At 45.0% G+C, this 20,826-nt stretch overlaps 1 protein-coding gene across 5 annotated transcripts in view; it reads right to left on the bottom strand.

The window, feature by feature from the left end:
* DGKH (diacylglycerol kinase eta) overlaps nucleotides 1-20,826 on the bottom strand; it is a 112,811-nt gene that overhangs the window by 61,388 nt on the left and 30,597 nt on the right. For 4 of the 5 annotated variants that reach the window (XR_014513126.1, XM_083448569.1, XM_083448571.1 and 1 more), the window contains exons 2-3: nucleotides 6,713-6,823; nucleotides 3,134-3,214 (exon numbers count right to left, since the gene is read on the bottom strand). Coding sequence is in view for 3 of the 5 variants with exons in the window: in XM_083448569.1 (XP_083304695.1) it covers nucleotides 3,134-3,214; nucleotides 6,713-6,823 (192 nt within the window). In the remaining 2 variants the exon portion in view is untranslated. Of the gene's footprint in view, nucleotides 1-3,133; nucleotides 3,215-6,712; nucleotides 6,824-13,972; nucleotides 14,514-20,826 lie in introns of those variants that run through there. The other variant, XM_083448572.1, reaches the window with a different exon arrangement.

The raw sequence follows: 20,826 nt of genomic DNA, 5'->3' as shown, positions 1-20,826 counted from the left end.
TAGAGAAAGGAGTTTCTGAGCTCAGATCAGAAGACAGTGCGTTGTGTCTTGGGAGTGTATTCAGACAGGTGTTAACTGGAGGACTGGGTTTGAGCAGAAGAAGTAGAAGCTGTGAGGAGGATACAGACTACTTGGGTTGCATGTAGGTCGAGAGGGGAGAGATCTTCTAGAAAGAGAAGAATCCTAAACCAGTTAGGAGGGGCGTGGTGATCCCCTGGATCTGTTGTGGTATTTGGAAAAACATCAGGAGTGGGATTGTCAAAAGGCTGGAAAACTGACAGAAAGTACCACCTTGTTTAAGAACCAAAGTACCGTATTTTCCGCTCCATAAGACACACTTTTTTCTTCCTAAAAAGTAAGGGGAAATGTCTGTGCCGTCTTATGGAGCAAATGTGTGGTCCCTGGAGCTGTATTGCCCAGGGGCGAAAAGCAGATCATGCTCTTTTTTTTTGAAAGGGGGAAGTAGGTGTTGAAACAAAGCCGCTAATCTGCAAGCGATCAAGGAGGGAGATAAGGGACGCTAGCAATAAAGGAGGCTGCCTGGGAGGGGGGAGGTAAAGACAGCGAACTTGGAAGGAGAGGAGACAGGAAGGCTAAAGCAATGAGGAGAGAAATTAGAAGAAAAGGAGGAGCAAAAAACTTCTCCAGCTAAGGAAAAGACACTAAGGCAAACAAGAGGGAAGGGAGTGTTGAAAGGAAGCAGCTGATCGCTAAGCGATCGGGAGGGAGATAAGGGAGATAAAGGAGGCTGCCTGGAAGGGGGGAGGTAAAAGCCCATGGATCCTCAGGATTTTTGCATTGGGTCACCCCAAATTCACCATCAGATCACATAGCATGTCCATGGCTACAGCCTGCACCAAAAAAACCACACATCCACTGTTTCCTGGGGCTGCAATGGTGCAAAAATGTGGTTACAAAGCACGGATCCACATGGATCCTCAGGATTTTTGCATTGGGTCACCCCAAATTCACCATCAGATCACATGTATGTGGTCACAGCATGAACCACAAAAACCATACATCTACTGTTACGTTCAAAATATTTTTTTTCTTCTTTTCCTCCTCTAAAAACTAGGTGCGTCTTATGGTCAGGGGCGTCTTAGGGAGTGAAAAATACGGGAATAAGCTCTAACATCTATGCAACTAAGGAACTGAACTGAAATAAGTTGAAATAAGCTAAGCATTTACCAGCTAGTCTGGAAACTTGTAACATCTAACAGGGAGTGTTTCTTGAGGAGTGGTTTTACCACTGCCTCTCATAAAGAGGCATGAATCAGCTCCCTGGCCCAGCCAGCTGTCCCCTCTCGAGTCTTAACAACTGAAACTCATCCAATATAACGGGACTAGACTGTGCTCTAGACATCCCTTGAGATTCATCTGCTGTAACAGCCGAGTCAAGAGCTGGGTGGATGCAAGCGATTCTGTCCTCAAAATCCTTTGCAAACAAGGATGAGCTACTAATGGTTTCCCCACCTTCTCTGGGCCAGACTGCAAAAGGCTTAACTACCTGGAAGAGTTCTGCCAGACGACGTACTGAGGTTGCAATGGAGGCAGCTGAGTATGCCTTCTTTGCTGCCTTCACTGCCACAAGGTAGACTCGATGGTGAGCCCTCAATTTGCATTTTTCTCCACTTACATTTGAGCCGTCTCCCAGCTTGTTTCCCCACCTTAAGTTCTGGAGTATACCAGGGAGCCAAACAGGCTCCACAAAGAAGGAGAAGGTGTTCACAAATGATTATGACAATGGTCCAAGCAATTCAAATATTTCAGAAGGTCCTGAAAGCCCTACATTGGCTCCCAATTCAGCGTTGGTGCTGACCTTTAAAGCCCTAAACGGCCTCGGTCCAGTATACCTGAAGGGGCATCTCCACCCCCATCGATCTGCCCGGACGCTGAGGTCCAGCGGTGAGGGCCTTCTGGTGGTTCCCTCACTGTGAGAAGTGAGGTTACAGGGAACCAGACAGAGGGCCTTCTCAGTAGCAGCACCCGCCCTGTGGAAGGCCCTCCCATGAGATGTCAAAGAAATAAACAACTACCCGACTTTTAGAAGACATCTGAAAGCAACCCTGTAGGAAGCTTTTAATGTTTGAAGTTTTATTCTGTTTTTAACAGTTCTGTTGAAAGCTGGCGGAATAAACCCAGCCAGATGGGTGGGGTATAATTATAATTATTATTGTTGTTGTTGTTAATATAGAAGTCGACCAGGGCTTCTACAGGGGCACCAGTCATATCAGCCAGAAAATCTCCTAAAGCCATCTGGAAACTCCACCAGCCTCCAGGGGGGAACATCCTAACAGATCCCCATCCTCTGTAGAGGGGGAAAGGCCCTGAAAATTTAAATCTCAACCGGAAGTGATCTGGCCACAACAAGGAACTGATGTCAATACCCTCTGCTTTCAGACCACCCTCTTTCTGCCCAGAGCGTGGCCTTGCCATGTGTTAGGCCAGTCACATGGTGGGACAGCCACAGAAACAAACAAGACCTCAAAGAGCAAGAGACATCTAATAGCTTGTTCCTGAACCACTCTGCTGGAAATAAAATAACTGTTCTGATGACTTGGACATTGCTTAACTAACTGTTTGTTCTGTGAGCGGCCAGGTGTCAATATGTACGTACCTCCTGTAAAATCATCCCTCCCGCCCTCCCCTTCCTAATTCCGTAAGTGTGTCTCTTTGTCCATGCTATAGAATAATTGATGGTTTATAGGTTACCTGCTCTCGTCAGATGAAAGACATGTTTCAATAAACACACTCTTCTTAAGAACACTCGGAGAAATTCCACTGTCACAAGTTTTAAAAAGGCAAAACGAAAAACTCAAAAGCATGTTACAACTTGTTAGAAGAAGAAGAAGAAGAAGAAGAAGAAGAGTTTGGATTTGATATCCCGCCTTTCACTCCCTTTAAGGAGTCTCAAAGCGGCTAACATTCTCCTTTCCCTTCCTCCCCCACAACAAACACTCTGTGAGGTGAGTGGGACTGAGAGACTTCAAAGAAGTGTGACTGGCCCAAGGTCACCCAGCAGCTGCATGTGGAGGAGCGGGGAATCGAACCCGGTTCCCCAGATTACGAGACTACCGCTCTTAACCACTACACCACACTGGCTCTGTGAACATCAAGAATATTGGAAGCATACCGTAAAGCTGTTGTTGACATTTTTTGTGCTTGATTCGGCCACACTGGCGTCGGACAAGTCAACTTCATCGAAGATTAAAGACTGTGAAAAGAACACAGAGGATGCGTTTCAATTTCTACATACACCGGAATGTTACTTGCCCGTTATCTTTCCAGGGTTTTATTTTAAAGTAAAAGCCAGGGAATCGGTCAATGCTCCTAAACTTAAGACGTTTAGGGTTGTAGCCAACGCTTTTGATACACATGTGCAGCAGATCTTCCCTGCAGTCTCGCTCAAAATCTCCTCCAGAAGATTATGGTGTGTGGCAAACTGGGGCTTTGAACTGGGTGAAATAAAGCTCAGTTTCGCCCCAGCTTGATATGTGGCATTATGTTATGTCTGGGAGAACTAAGCACAGTTCACTATCAAAAAAAGAGACTGGTACACCCTGCCATGAAGAAAGCCTACATGAAGAAGGTCTTATGTACTGAAGTTCTCAACCTGGGCCAGCAGGGGGATACTGTAGATCCACATATGCAAATAAGGGATTGAAAGTGATGTTCAGTGATTGGATAGTTACAGAAAGTGGTTACTGTTGCGTCCTAGTGGAGCTCTATATAAGCAGGCTGGCTGAACCCTTCGGTCCAGTTCTGTTCTGGCTTGTGAATAAACAAGAGCTGTTTGAAGAATCGCTATGTCGTCTGATATGTTCACCCACAACTGAACAGAAAGTACCAGAAGAGAAGTTTATGGGATATGAGAAGTCGAGAGTGGTTTTCAAACAATGTACAGTCATACCTTGAGTTGCATTTGCTTCATGTTGCGTTTTTTCAGGTTACGAACACAGCAAACCCAGAAGTGTTTACTTCCGGGTTTGCCGCTTCACGCAGGAGTGATCTGCGCGCTTTGCGCATGCGCAGGAGTGCTCTATTGCACACTCCCAAAAGCGGTGCTCTACTTACGGACTTTTCGGAGTGCAAACGGCACCCCGGAACGGATCGCGTCCCTAAGTAGAGGTACCACTATATCCTAGATGTTGAACACTGACACAATCTAGGCTCAACTTCCAGTCATACTTTGATTGACCGAACACTCCAGCCCAAAAAACCAGCAAACTCTCTTTCCACACTCTCGGTCCAAAAGCATTGCAGGGCCTTCACCCTGGTGCGCTTTCATGCGCTCCTCCATGTGTGCCAGTGAGGCCAATGGGGTGACCCATGTCCTCCTGTGCTGCTTCTTGCGTTGTGAGTTGCGTACAATCTTCATTGAACCCTTCCTAGTAAACTTTCCTGGACAGTCAGGTCCATTTTATATCAATATGTATCTGCTACTACTCTCAGTGTAGCCAAGCACTGCACTGGAGCAACCAAAACTGATTCGAGATGCTCTGTAGTTTCCCTCATTGGAGTTTGCGACAGGATCACATCTTTTAAGTTCGTTTTACTTCATTTATTTATTTTAATCTAACTATTTCCATTCTATTCTATTCTATTCACCTTGACTCTACTATACACATTTAGAAAATGTGTTGTATGTGTTTCTTGCTTTGTTGCTTTGGGGTTGGACACTGACTGCAACAATAAATATCTGATCTGATTTGATTTGACTATTTCATCATCATCATCATCATATATTATTTATACCCTGCCCATCTGGCTGGGTTTCCCCAGCCACTCTTGGCGACTTCCAACAAAATATTAAAATACAATAGTCTGTCAAACATTAAAAGCTTCCCTAAACAGGGCTGCCTTCAGATATCTTCTAAAAGTCTGGTCTTTGTTTTTCTCTTTGACATCTGGTGGGAGGGTGTTCCACAGGGCAGGTGCCACTACCGAGAAGGCCCTCTGCCTGGGTCCCTGTAACATCAGTGGCTCCACTGATTTACCACCTATCGCTCGCTTTCTCTATAGCTAGGATATTTAAATTTACCTTTAGGCAATGTCCATTCTTATACCACAGTAGTCTTAGAAATCAAGTTAGGTTGAATGTTATCAATGTAACTCTGAGCTGTCTCTTTTCACATAAGGGCCACATCCTTATCTCCCTAACACCCCACAAGATAACTTTGACAGATAGGTGGGACAACCCAGGAGACTGACAGCAGCTACGGCAACCTCCTTTGAAGATGTTTTCAGTGTCAATCAGCTGACTGGAGCTAACAGTACACCTTCAAAGCGCCTTGCTAATCATCAATCAGATGATTGGCAGTTACAGGCAGTCCCTTTGAGAGGGGGAAATGCTACTAAAAACAGTATTTTCCCCTCTGGCCAGGAAAAACTAATGCTCTGTTTTGCCCAGATCTCCAAAGGAAACCTCAGTCCTGTATACCTGAAGGAGCATCTCCACCCCCATCGTTCTGCCCGGACACTGAGGTCCAGCGCCAAGGGCCTTCTGGTGGCTCCCTTGTTGCAAGAAGTGAGATTACAGGGAACCAGGCAGAGGGTCTTTTTGGTAGTGGCACCCGCCCTGTGGAACGCCCTCCCACCAGATGTCAAGGCAATAAGCAACTATTGTACTTTTTAAAGACAACTGAAGGAGGCCCTGTTTAGGGAAGTTTATAATTTATTATTTATACCCCGCCCCTCCGGCTGGGTTTCCCCAGCAACTCTGGGTGGCTTCCAACAGAATATTAAAATACAATAGTCTATTAAACATTAAAAACTTACCTATACAGGGCTCCCTTCAATATTCTGTTGGGAGTCACCCAGAGTGGCTCGGGAAACCCAGCCAGATGGCAAGGTATAAATTATATTATTATTATTATTATTATTATTATTATTATTATTATTATTATTACTACTATTATTATTATTATTATTATTATATTCTGAGATTCAAATACTTCCTCCTATGCTCTTGAACCCAAGCCAATTCTTCCAGCCCCTTTGCGGGCAGCAAGAAGTACTGGCAGAGAGTCCTGAGCTGTACTTTAAAACCCCGACAGGGTTTCAAATGCAAAAAGCTATGCAAGCCCTGCTTATCACCCAATTGGGATTGCCTGCCCCAGAGCTGGTGTCATATGTGACATGAAGAGTAAATCCAGTCAGCACAGCTTGGCCAAAATGGCCTCACGGTCCTCGCTAGGCCTGCAAACCAGACATTCCTGCCCCTGACCTCACATTTTCATCCCAGAAAGCAGAAATCAAACCCACTACTAATTCATTTTTTAAATGTGCTAGAAAAATACAATAAACCTATGCAGGCAACACAACTACAGTGGTATCTCGCAAGACGAATGCCTCGGAAGACGAAAAACTCGCAAGACGAAAGAGTTTTTCGTTTTCTTCGCAAGAAGAATTTCCCTATGGGCTTGCTTCGCAAGACGAAAACGTCTTGCGCCTTTTTTTAAAAACCGCCAATGAATTCCTACGGGAAACTGTCAATACGCAGTGGTGCTTCGCAAGACGAAAAAACTCGTAGAACAAAAAAACTCGCAGAACGAATTAATTTCGTCTTGCGAGGCACCACTGTAATTTTTACAAAAGTAGGGGGAGCTACTTCTAAAACTGTTTTCATAATAAGCAAAGAGAGAGACAGAGACCCAAACACAGTTAGTATTATAGAGACGGCACATTGATTTCTACCAGAATGAATCTTTACCTTTGAATCCTTGGCATAGTAAAGGGTACGGCCCCGAAGCTTAAAGTAACGTTTTTTCCATCGCTGAAAAGAGCTGGTTTGCTTCAAAAGTAATCCTTCCTTTATACTGGTCTTGAGGGGGGAAGAAAAAGAAAGGAAAATTCAAAATTACACATGTGCCAAAATTGTTACATATATTGCAAAAGAATTATATTATTTATAAAAACTGAAACCTGGACCTAACTGTTCCGGGGTCCTTTACCTTTAACCAGTGCTTTTTTCTGGAGGGACGCAGGGGTACGCATACCCCTAAACATTTTGCAAATCTATGTTTGGCCTCATTGAGGGGCAGTCTTTAATATGAGCAGGAAAATGAGAGTAACACTAAACTTTTTTTTTTTTAAACACTGCCTTTTACTCATTGATCTGAATTAAAATCTTATCAGTATGACTTACTGTATTTTTCGCTCTATAAGACGCACCAGACCACAAGACGCACCTAGTTTTTGGAGGAGGAAAACAAGAAAAACAATATTCTGAATCTCAGAAGCCAGAACAGCAAGAGGGATCGCTGCACAGTGAAAGCAGCAATCCCTCTTGCTGTTCTGGCTTCTGGGATAGCTGCGCAGCCTGCATTCACTCCATAACACACACACACACATTTCCCCTTACTTTTCAGGAGGGAAAAAGTGAGTCTTATAGAGCAGAAAATACGGCAATTAGAAAGACTGAATTCTACCCAATTACCACAAGGTGGCAGTATGGTTATATTAATTAATAGTTCTCAAGCCGATCCAGTATGTCACAGTGATCACTGTAACCTAATGGCTTATTCCGAAACAGACGCTGCACACTAAAAAACAACAGCAGCAGGCGTAGATTCACAGGTGGTTGCATAAGCTGCACACTTACGGAGAAATAAATCCACTTCTACTCCATAGTGGATAAACTTGTGAAGCCCCCATGAAATTGGGCCCAGAAGAAAAGACGAAGAAATATGACGCAAAGTCTCCTCTTTCATCTTATCATGATCAAACCTAATCTTTGACCAAGGAAATGTTGGGAAATATGGTGTGATTCACTGGCTGTAATTTACACCGTTCCGTGAAAACATACTGACCATTATGCCAATTAAATATGATATACGGTACTTTTCCGTGTATAACACGCCCCCCCCCCATGTATAAGACGCCTCCTATTTGGGGGGACTAAAAATTAATAAATCAACACCACCCCTTGCTGCAGACACCAATAACATGCTGTGCAGCATCTCTGGCTCGCAGCACCAATCCCATGTCCCCCATTGCTCTGCTCCAGCTCCTGCCAACCTAGTTGTTCGAAAGCACACCAGCACAAGTAGATAAATAGGTACCACTGCGACAGGAAGGTAAAAGGCATTTCTGTGCGGTCTGGTTTCTGACACAGTGTCCTGTTGTGCCAGAAGCGGTTTAGTCCTGCTGGCCTCATGACCCGTAAAGCTGTCTGTGGACAAACGCCAGCTCCCTCAACCTGAAAGCGAGATGAGCGCCGCAACCCCATAGTCACCTTTGACTGGACTTAACTGTCCAGGGGTCCTGTACCTTTACCTTTTACTACCCATGTATAAGACGACTGCCAATTTTAAACATAATTTTTCAGTAAAAAACAACAACTAGTCTTATACATGGAAAAGTATGGTAACTCTCAAATAGAATGTGTTTTAAAACTTTGTGCAGCAGCACCCAAACTGATGCAAGATTTAACAACTCACACTTGAGTTTACCATTACAGTCGTACCTTGGTTTTCGAACAACTTAGTCCCTGAACGTTTTGGTTCCTGAATGCCAAAAGTGACTGTTCTGGTTTGCGAACTAATTTTGGGAGCCGAATGTCCGAGGGGACTTCCGACTGGCTGCAGGAAGCCGTGCTTTGATTTTCAAACATGTCGGAAGTTGAACGGACTTCTGGAATGGATTACGTTTGACTCCCAACGTACAACTGTATTACAAAGTCATTTCTTAGGTAGCTAAGTGTCAGGGAACTGCCATCGGAGCTGGAGGCGGAAAGGAGGTTCCAGGACGATGGTGGAGAGGGTCCCAGTAGGGGGAGAGGTAGCCCATCCGCTGGGGAAGGAAATCAGCGTAACACCAGTGGAGAAGGGGGGCAGATGGGGGAATCGGAGAGGTGGCTCCAGGACTCTTCGCAGGAGACCAGCGGAGAGGGCACAAGTACTCTGTTGCCCACACCCACTTTGCGCAGAAAACTTCCGCACAGGGAGAGTAGGAGAAGACTGGGCGTCAAACAGCTTCTATGCTGGAAGAGGTTTAAGAAACGCCCATTGACGGATTCTGCCAACGACTGAGGCAGCCACGGAACTTGAGGCTGTCCAGACAGAAAGGGTTCAACCAGGCAACCTAGCCAGGAGTAACAGCAACTTACGCACGAGCAACCCCTAGAACCATTACACTAAGCAAACCATTTATTTTGTTTAATTCATAAAAGAAAACACAGCATAGTAACTATTTAAGGCTGAAACAAAAAGACCACTGAGGCACCTTAGACAGTAACGAATTTGTTCTGGCCTAACCTTTCATGGACCACAATGCATCTCATCATTTACCTGGCAGGAAGCCCCATTCAGGTGGACTTACTTTCTCTGCAACCCACTGAAGCAAATGGAGCTTAACTTTCGCATTGATTTCAATGGGGCCTAAATGCAACTAGCTGGATCCAACTCACGATTTTTAAGCACCAAATATTACTTTGACATATCATTAATGTATTGGAAGCAATGACAAACCTAGACAGCATCTTAAAAAGCAGAGACATCACCTTGCCGACAAAGGTCCGTATAGTAAAAGCTATGGTTTTCCCAGTAGTGATGTATGGAAGTGAGAGCTGGACCATCAAGAAGGCTGATTGCTGAAAAATTGATGCTTTTGAATTATGGTGCTGGAGGAGACTCTTGAGAGTCCCATGGACTGCAGGAAGATCAAACCTATCCATTCTTAAGGAAATCAGCCCTGAGTGCTCACTGGAAGGACAGATCCTGAAGCTGAGGCTCCAAGACTTTGGCCACCTCATGAGAAGAGAAGACTCCCTGGAAAAGACCCTGATGTTGGGATAGATGGAGGGCACAAGGAGAAGGGGACGACAGAGGACGAGATGGTTGGACAGTGTTCTCAAAGCTACCAGCATGAGTTTGACCAAACTGCGGGAGGCAGTGGAAGACAGAAGTGCCTGGCGTGCTCTGGCCCATGGGGTCATGAAGAGTCGGACATGACTAAACGACTAAACAACAACAATGTATTGAAAAGATGCACAACTGGTGGCTTTCCTAGGACACAACTAGAAAGGACTAAAACTCACCTATAAAGTTGGGGAAATGTCAAAAGTATTCCGTGTCTCATGGCTGTGACACAGCACAGTTTTCTGCTTTACTCTAGAGCTTTGTAGAAGCTGCCAGGATTATTATTATTATTATTATTTGCAACAATGGCAGCACCACGGATGTGGCTCACCGTTAGAAACATTCATCACATCGTTCCCTTTAATCCCATGACATTTTTCACATGATTCGGGAGCACAACATGAGTAGACCTCTCCTCTCATTCTACCCCAACAAAAAGTTTCACAACAACTCCCATGAGGCTGAATAAAATGCACACTGGATCCAGAACAGTTGGAAGAATGTAAGGGGGATTTCACCTGTGCCCCACAGACCTGGGGTAGCAGGGTGATTCAGACTATGAGAGCTGATTCCAGCCTCAGCAATGAGAAAAGAGTAATCTAATGTATCTCTCTCCAGAAGATCCCAAAGTTTCTGGGACTCTCCGTATCAGCTCCCATTCATGTTGCAATACAGAAGGCCCTTTTGAGGAGAAAAGACTCCGAGCACTCGCTAAACAAAGCACGTAGAATTCCCAAGACTTCTCAATGTAGCAAATAAAGAATATTTGTTAGAAAATGCAAAAAGAAACACATGGGAAAGGATACAAGATGGTTTTTCAGAAACAGATGGTTACAGAATATCACATAGGATGGAAATCAACCTTCACCTTTTAGTTTACTACAGCTAGCACTTACGTCAAATGAAGAGTATGTCTATGACAAACTACCCGTATTTTTCGCTCTATAAGACGCACCAGACCACGAGACGCACCTAGTTTTGGGAGGAGGAAAACAAGGAAAAAAATATTCTGAATCCCAGAAGCCAGAACAGCAAGAGGAATCGCTGCGCAGTGAAAGCAGCAATCCCTCTTGCTGTTCTGCTTCTGGGATAGCTGCGCAGCCTGCATTCGCTCCATAAGACGCACACATATTTCCCCTTACTTTTTAGGAGGGGAAAAGTGAGTCTTATAGAGCAAAAAATACGGTAGTTTTACTTTTTAATTCTATGCATAGTTTAATGTTTTCATGTATACAGTCATTGCATGTTTTCTCAAAATACTCTTCAGCTTGAAATGCCAGTGAAATCCAAAGTGCCAACAGTTGCCTTTGATAATTGTTATATATTTGGGAGATCCCCCAAAAGAACCTAGGAATTAATAAATTGTAGGATTTTGATTATTTGGGATGTCAAGGCAGAAATACCAGCTGCAGAGGAATTCCTGGGCTAGCTTGTGCAAAACACCTGGCCTAGCTAGGGCCATTAAGAAACAATAGAGGGCAACTGAGGGCCATTGGCAATGCAAGAGAACTGTCCTCCCCCCCTTGCCCCCAAAGAGACTGGGGGTTCGGAAGGTTGCCAAGGTGTGAGGTGACAAGAAAAGGGAGTTTTGTAGCAGAGTGTTCTGGGCAGAAGGAGGAGGAAGAGAGACTGGGATCCATCTTGGGCAGGCTGGCTGAAGGCTGGCTGGGAGAGATGACACAGACTCTGTGGCTGCACTTCTGTGGGGGAACCATAGCTGTCAACTTACAGATTTGAAAATAAGGGACCAGCAGCCTTGAAAATAAGGGACCAGCAGCCAAAATAAGGGGCCTGCGGCCTCACCTGTTCCAGGCACTCCAGTCTTCCTGTCCTCCTGCAGTCTGGTCAAACTCATGCTGGTAGCTTCGAGAACACTGTCCAACCAACTTTGTAACCAGAGGTTCAACTGAATAGAATCTGAATCACATGCACCACAAGGCCTATGCAGCCTCAACTTAAGATGGCTCCCTGGCCTGGCTTTGCACTGCAAAGTTTGCAGCAGCACGTGCAACAAAATGGCGTCCAGCATTCAAAACCCCCCTCAACTATCCACACACAAGGCATGCAAGCTCCACCCCCCAGTCGTTCTTAGACTTCTTATTGGGTGAGCAACACAGCCAAGCAACACAGTTGGAGCCTCCCTCCTCCCTGGCCAGCAGGGAGGGAGAGGCGCTGCTTCCTTTGAAATTTAAGGGACATCATTTGAGGGACATCCATCAATAAGGGACAGCAGCGGGGCATGGCCCTGGAATAAGGGACTGTCCCTTCAAATAAGGGACACTTGACAGCTATGGGGGGAACACATCCCCTCTTGGAATGGCCACACTGTAAGATCTGGACTCTCTCCATGAAGACGGAAGGTGCAAATAGGTGAATAAACTGTATTTTTGAAAGCTACGACAGCCTCTGCCATGCCTCAGTCCTCCAAAGGAACACAGACCCAGGGTGAGTGCCAGGAATGCCTTGGGTCTTGCCACCGCTCAGCAGAGAGAGGCGGTGGATCCCGAATTGGATGTTTGTTCTAGAAGAGGCTGACATTTTCAAATTCACCCTATAAAGCCACACCTCATCCTTTAAACAAATTAGCGCTGACACAGGAACAGCGCAGTGCTGCACCTGTCAAGGAAGCCTAGTGTTGTTGATCAGCAGATTTGCCCTTGCAGGAATGCGTGCATTCACATCTACTTGCGTGTTACACCTGTAGGGAAGCACGTAGCAATAAAATCCGTGGGATCTTTACTGGAGACACACAAATAGAGAGGACTGCATAGGCTCAGAGCCTTAGACACCCTTTGCTTTGCCTGGGAAAACTTAGCATGGACCAAAATTGGTGTTAAAGAAGGATAGAACTTTTTTTATGTATGCAACAACAGCAGCTAGAATACTTATTGCGAAGTATTGGAAGACACAAGATCTACCCACTCGGGAAGAATGGCAGATGAAGCTGATGGACTACATGGAAATGACTGGCAGAATCCAAGACCAGAGAGAGGAGTCAGTGGAAGAAGACTGGGAAAAGTTTAAAGATTATTTACAAAAATACTGTAAAATTAATGAATGTTAAAAGATTGTTGGAATGAAGTTATATGGCTTTAGTAGAAATGTTATAAGGATTCACGTATAAATAGATTAATAGAATTTTAAAGGTAAAATAAGGTTAGAATGTGTTAAGATAATTATAGGACAGAAAACAGAGGAAGATGGAAAGGAAGATGGAAACAATTGACAGAAGTGGAATACAAAAAGGGAGGTGCGAGGAGGTCGGTGAAATAAGTGAATGAAAGATAAGACATTGAAATTGTTTGTTTGTTTTAAATTGTTTTTGTTTGGTTTTGTTAGTTTAATGTGTTAGTGTTGTGTAGTGTCTCTGTATTGTATTGTTCTTTTTTTGTCTTTTTTTCTTGTTTTGTAGTGTTTAAATTGTTCAAAAAGCAACAAATATTATTATTAAAAAAAAAAATCCTGCACATGCTCTCTATGCCTAGCAAAAACACACACTGCAACGGCAATTCTAATATTTTTATTTGTAAATAAACACAGGTTTTAAAATACAGCCATACCTTGGAAGTCGAATGGAATCCATTCCAAAAGTCCGTTCAACTTCCAAAACGTTCGAAAACCAAAGCGTGGCTTCTGTTTGGCTGCAGGAAGCTACTGCAGCCAATCAGAAGCCGTGGAAGCCCTTGCGGACGTTTGGCTTCCAAAAATAGTTCATAAACCGGAACAGTCACTTCCGAGTTTGCGGCGTTTTGGAGCCAAAATATCCGGGAACTAAACTGTTCGAAATCCAAGGTACGACTGCAATAACATGGCCAATATAAAACGAATTAGAAACAACAAGAGTAGCTTTAAATCTTGAAAGTTATCAGTGTTGACAAGCTTATTCATGCATGCCATCTACTTAGTTACTGGGAAAGCAGCAGAGTCGCCTAACAAGGAATTATAAGGCAGAGTTTTAAAGACCCTGCTTGCTATGGGATTGCAAGCGGACTAGGAAGGGGGAAATATTACATGCAAAGCAGAAGGATTCTCATCTCAGAAGGGCCAGATTGGAGGAAAAATAAGCAAATGGGAATGGAGGGGAAATGGAGGTAGCGAGGCATTAAAATTACCTATCCAGGTTATTTGGAGAGCCTGCAGCGTTCCTCCACGGTAGCTTAAAATAAGCGGATGATGTGACAGCAGCGCCTTCAAGCGGAACTAGGCATCTCCCTCTGGAATAGCAAGCAATGTTTTGGTCTCCCCTTTCTTCTGTGACTCAAGCGGTCCTCTGGGATGCCAAAGAGGCCAACCAGAGCACCGCTTTCCAGCAGCCTCCTTTTATATATGCCGGGTTTTCAAGAACCCTTCAGTGCAGCTGAGAAACAGAAAACCCTGCCCTCTTTTCTTAAAATCACAGCCTGGTGCCTTCCCAGCAATGCTCCTTATTGGCTTACCGGCAAGGGGAAAGCGAAGGCAAAGAGGGAGTCTTGCTAAAGGCTGGAAGAAAGCAAGAACCAGGCATTTGCATTGTGCAAATGGCCAGAAATGGAGTGGAATGGATTAGTTTTGCCCCCCAGGATTTAGCAATTAACCTCTCGCCCTCGGATCTATTAAGAAAGGCTCCAAGCTTGCACTCCACTCGGCTCAGCTAACGCCTGCTTGCTTTACACCAGCTTGTTGTGCATAGGATGGCTGTTCATAGGTCAGTCTCTTAAACACAAGAACAAGACAAGGAGCCGCCTAACACCCAATCGCACCAATAGGGGGGGGGCCTTCTGGTGGTTCCCTCATTGCGAGAAGCAAAGCTACAGGGAACCAGGCAGAGGGCCTTCTCGGTAGTGGCACCCGCCCTGTGGAACGCCCTCCCATCAGATGTCAAAGCGATAAACAACTACCTGACATTCAGAATAATAATAATAATAATTTATTATTTGTACCCCGCCCATCTGGCTGGGTTTCCCCTGCCACTCTGGGCGGCTACCATAGAAACAAAAAATACATTAAAATGTCACACATTAAAAACTTCCCTGAACAGGGCTGCCTTCAGATGTCTTCTAAATGTCAGGTAGTTATTTATCGCTTTGACATCTGATGGGAGGGCGTTCCACAGGGCGGGCGCCACTACCGAGAAGGCCCTCTGCCTGGTTCCCTGTAGCTTTGCTTCTTGCAATGAGGGAACCGCCAGAAGGCCCTCAGCGCTGGACCTCAGCGTCCAGGCAGAACGATGGGGGTGGAGACGCTCCTTCAGGTATACTGGGCCGAGGCCGTTTAGGGCTTTCAAGGTCAACACCAGCACTTTGAATTGTGCTCGGAAACGTACTGGGAGCCAATGTAGGTCTTTCAAGACCGGTGTTATATGGTCTCGGCGGCTGCCCCCAGTCACCAGTCTAGCTGCCGCATTCTGGATTAGTTCTAGTTTCCGAGTCACCTTCAAAGGTAGCCCCACGTAGAGCGCATTGCAGTAGTCCAAGCGGGAGATAACCAGAGCATGCACCACTCTGGCGAGACAGTCCGCGGGCAGGTAGGGTCTCAGCCTGCGTACCAGGTGGAGTTGGTAGACAGCTGCCCTGGATACAGAATTGACCTGCGCCTCCATGGACAGCTGTGAGTCCAAAATGACTCCCAGGCTGCGCACCTGGTCCTTCAGGGGCACAGTTACCCTATTCAGGACCAGGGAGTCCTCCACACCAGCCCGCCCCCTGTCCCCCAAAAACAGTACTTCTGTCTTGTCAGGATTCAACTTCAATCCATTAGCCGCCATCCATCCTCCAACCGCCTCCAGGCACTCACACAGGACCTTCACCGCCTTCACTGGTTCTGATTTGAAAGAGAGGTAGAGCTGGGTATCATCTGCATATTGATGGACACCCAGTCCAAACCCCCTGATGATCTCTCCCAGTGGCTTCATATAGATGTTAAAAAGCATGGGGGAGAGGACGGAACCCTGAGGCACCCCACAAGTGAGGGCCCAGGGGTCTGAACACTCATCCCCCACCACCACTTTCTGAACACGGCCCAGGAGGAAGGAGCGAAACCACTGTGTAACTGTGCCCCCAGCTCCCAGCCCCTCTAGACGGTCCAGAAGGATGTTATGGTCGATTGTATCAAAGGCTGCTGAGAGATCCAGCAGAACCAGGAAACAACTCCAGAAGACATCTGAAGGCAGCCCTGTTCATGGAAGTTTTTAATGTGTGACATCTTAGTGTATTTTTGGTCTCTGTGGAAGCTGCCCAGAGTGGCTGGGGAAAACCAGCCAGATGGGCGGGGTACAAATAATAAATTATTATTATTATTATTATTATTATTATTATTATTATTAGTCCACATAGCTCAGTATTTCCAGCACGGACATCCAAGACGTATTAAACCTAGGAATCGCTCCTTAATGGGTTTCTTTTTCACAGCTATGCAATTAGAATGAGCAGCCTAGAAATCAATGATATACATAAAAGAGAAAGAAAGAAAGAAAGAAAGAAAGAAAGAAAAGAAGCCATCAAACAGGCTAATTTACAAAACAGATCAATACTAACTATGCAGTCAAGAAAGGGGAAAAAGCTATATAAATCTGAAGTGTTTATGTATTCCACAGTGCAATCGGGATTATATTCTCTGGTTTTTAGATAATCCAGTAGGGTGTTCAATTGTAAATCTTGCTACCTCCATCAGCAGCTTTTAAACTTCGAGATCAGGTCATCAGAAGCAGATCTACTTAATTCTAAGATAGAAGATAGAATGGCTGACATTTTCTGTATTGCAGAAAGATGAAGGCAATTATGTAAAAACTATACTCAATTCGACAGATTTGAGTTTTACTATTGATATTTAAAATTGTTACAAATTACTTTCGACTTCCACTTTCTAAAATGTCCGATTATATAGAATTTCCTTTTTTAAAAAAAGAGGGGAGTGATAGCTGTGTAGAACCAAAGGTGAACTCTTACGCCATGATGGACGTCAAGATAACCCCAAAATTAATTGGTAGTTGCTGCAGCAATGAGCTCATATATGCTGGTATACTTGCTTGGATGTACACTAATCAATTTGCTTTGAAAGTACCATTCGCTTGTGAGTCTGGAAATTCCGGGCTGTGAGCCCAGAAAGAGGGAACCATTGGCAATGCTTTGGGGACTGGCCCCCCCTGTGCACATCTCTTTGGACAATGTGGCGTACCGTATTTTTCGCCCCATAGGGCGCACCACCCCATAGGACGCACCTAGTTTTTTGGGGGGGAAATAAAGAAAAAAAATATTTCCCCCCCAGGCGCGGGGGAAGCCCGAGCTTCCCCCAATCCCAGCCCCGAGAACAGCCTGCTATCCGCAAGCCTAGGGAGGCCAGCGGTAAGTCGCGCAGGTCTCCCCAGGCTTCGGAATGCAGGCAGCTCTGCACAGCCATCGGGAGGTGGGCGCGACTTCGCGCCCCGCTCCGGATGGCTGCGCAGAGCTGCGCTCGCCCCGGGACAGCAGGCAGCTTTGCGCAGCCATCGGGAGGCGGGCACGACTTAGCGCCCGGCTCCGGATAGCTGTGCAGAGCTGCGCTCACCCCTAGACAGCAGGCAGCTCTGCAGAGCCATCGGGAGGCGGGCACGAAGTGGCGCCGGTCTCCCGAGGGGTGTGCAGAGCTTCCTGAAGCCTGGAGAGGGAGAGGGGTCGGTGCGCACCGACCCCTCTCGCTCTCCAGGCTTCAGCAAAAGCCTGCATTCGCCCCATAGGACGCACACACATTTCCCCTTCATTTTTGGAGGGGGAAAAGTGCGTCCTATAGGGCGAAAAATACGGTATACTGCTTCACTGTACACAGAATGCACACACTTCGGGCTGGATGCGGTCAAGACATCTCCTTGCTGAGGTCCTTACTGTTGTGTCCGTCCCTAGTTTGTCGGAGCAAGGGGACTGGGCAGGCTGCTTCTGCTGTAAGTCTATACAGTGGTACCTCGGGTTAAGAACTTAATTCGTTCTGGAGGTCTGTTCTTAACCTGAAACTGTTCTTAACCTGACGTACCACTTTAGCTAATGGGGCCTCCTGCTGCCGCCGGGTGATTTCTGTTCTCACCCTGAAGCAAAGTTCTTAACCTGAGGTACTATTTCTGGGTTAGCAGAATCTGTAACCTGAAGCGTCTGTAACCTGAAGCGTCTGTAACCCGAGGTACCACTGTACTTTTCTTTAATAAAGCATTAAGCTCCTTCCCTGCCAGAATCTCGAACTCCTACAAACTCTCCTCTAGCTTGAGGGTCTGCATGCAATTCACACACACAAAAAGCTGATTTTGAAACTCTACCGTAAAGAAGGGGAGAAAAATAGCAGATTTTTAACCTGTGATTAAGATCTTCCCCTCCAGACAAGTGCAGAATATGAATATACAATACTGAAAAGAAAATCACTTGAAGCGACACATTTTTTTTTTTATTGTTAGAAAAGAGCTGCAAAGTAATTGTATCCTGTCAGCTGTAGCAGTTATTCAAACTCTCCAATGACACCCTGTTATTTTCACACTCAACTTTATGTGCAAATGGCAATTAAGCCCCAGACTTGCAGTTTCTTCACTGATAACCTCCATGCTATACATTCACAAGCAGCTAACCTCATTATCTTATTCTTTAAGGAAGCATTCTCATAATTTGACACTAATGGCCACTAAACTCTGTGGTTTGCACTACTGAACTACTAAGTAACTAGAGGCAGAAATCCTGTTTGGAGTCAGTCTCACTCCAACCATCTAAGTGATAATAATGTTGGGGTCACCAATGTGTCAACCAGTGCCTCTGTCTGATGGCGTCTGCAAATAGCCTCAGTAAATATCCCATCAAAAACCTGCAATTCATGAGTTTGTTCCTCCTTTTTTATATAATATTTATTGCATTTTGAACAATTTAAACATTACAAAACCAAACAAAAACAACAACAAAAATAAAAACCAATACAATACACTATAAAGACACTACATAACACTAAACACATTAAACTAACAAAACCAAACCAAACAATTTCAAACACTCAAACAATTTCAATATCATATCTTTCATTCACTTATTTCACCGACCTCCTCGCACCTCCCTTTTTGTATTCCACTTCTGTCAATTGTTTCAGCAATTCCTTTCCATCTTCCTCTGTTATCTGTCGTATAATTATCTTAACACATTCTAACCTTATTTTACCTTTAAAATTCTATTAATCTATTTATACTTAAATCCTTATAACATTTCTACTAAAGCCATATGACTTCATTCCAACATTTTAACATTCATTAATTTTGCAGTATTTCTGTAAATAATCTTTAAACTTTTTCCAGTCTTCTTCCACATGAGTTTGTTCCGCCTGCTCAGTTCTGCCTCAGCCTCTCCTACATTAAACTCGCACCCTTAAGCTTCCCTTAAATTATGTTAGATGCAAGAATTGGATGTCTAGCCTCGCCCGTCCATTCTATACAAAATAACACACAGTTCTATACAACCACAACAAAAAAAGGATTGCAACATCACTACCTTTTACTTTTCGTAAGATACTGTATTTTTTGCTCTATAAGACTCACTTTTCCCCTCCTAAAAAGTAAGGGGAAATGTGTGTGTGTCTTATGGAGCGAATGCAGGCTGCGCAGCTATCCCAGAAGCCAGAACAGCAAGAGAGATTGCTGCTTTCACTGCACAGCAATCCCTCTTGCTGTTCTGGCTCCTGAGATTCAGAATATATTTTTTTCTTGTTTTCCTCCTCCAAAAACTAGGTGCGTCTTGTGGTCTGGTGCGTCTTATAGAGCGAAAAATACGGTAATTCAATACAAAGAACTGATAAAGTAAGTGTTAACGCAGTTCAAAATGCTTGTTCTTCAATACAAAATGCAACAATTTAATATATTTTGCTGGGTCAATACTCTTTTCAATTTCAAAGCGCGCAAGAATATCATCGTGATATACAACTGCATTTGCCAGGGTGAAAATCAGCCTCCGAAATTATAATATACTTACAGGTAGAGATCTGAATGCAGCTGCCTTAGTACCGACCTTTGGGATGTTAAGACACAGGTCTGCTATATTTATAGCAATGCTGCTGTGGCTCTTTGCTCATTTCTGATATCAACAATTAGTTTAGTCTAATTGAAAATGGGCTGGATCATCTGGATCGTCTGAAACACCAGAAAGTCCGTATCAATACAAGTTGTTCCATAAAGAGCACTTGGAATGTCCCAGCAATACGAAATGGCATCCAGCTAAATAAACGTGTTGTTTTCAACTTGTCAATAAGGAAGCACAAGTTTAAAATACAACATTTGCTCTACTTTGCATTTTGTAAAGAGAAGTAGAATCATAGAATCATAGAGTTGGAAGAGACCACAAGGGCCATCGAGTCCAACCCCCTTGCCCCGCTATCCCCCGAGCTTGTGGGGCTGGCGGGGGGGGGGGGAGAAGCAAGCTTGCTTCTCCCCCCCCCCGCCAGCCTCCAGACCAGGTCGAGGAATAGCGGGGTGGCCGCGCTGCGCCTCCCCGCTGTCCCCCGAGCTTTTGGGCTGCAGGCTGCTGCCCGCAAGCCTTGACCTCCCACCGGGCTTGCAAGACTTGCAGATAGCTTCCTGAAGCCTGAAGAGCGAGAGGGGTTGGTGCGCACCGACCCCTCTCGCTCTCCAGGCTTCAGCGAAAGCCTGCATTCGCTCCATAGGACGCGCACACATTTCCCCTTCATTTTTGGAGGGGGAAAAGTGCGTCCTATAGGGCGAAAAATACGGTAACTATGCCACCCATCCTTGGAGGCCTTGATTATCATAACAAGCCACGCACTCACGTTACCAGCTCACTAGAACCAACCAGGGAAAGTATGTGAAATGTAGGAAAGATGTGGCATAAAAAAGAAACAATTTGTGCAATAAAAACTGGACTCCGGACAGCTATGTTAGTAAAGTGCAGCTCAGAATGGACGCAAGTGATCTTATCCTCAAAGAATCTTGTAGAAATGCCAAAATGAGGTGCCAATAATCTAACTCTTCCAGTAAAAGGTAAAA

Source organism: Podarcis tiliguerta (assembly GCF_965153285.1).
Source record: "Podarcis tiliguerta genome assembly, chromosome: 7".
In the NCBI taxonomy this organism is placed as follows: domain Eukaryota; kingdom Metazoa; phylum Chordata; class Lepidosauria; order Squamata; family Lacertidae; genus Podarcis; species Podarcis tiliguerta.
The sequence above is the reverse complement of the archived record's forward strand: the minus strand, read 5'-3'. Positions and strand labels throughout refer to the sequence as shown.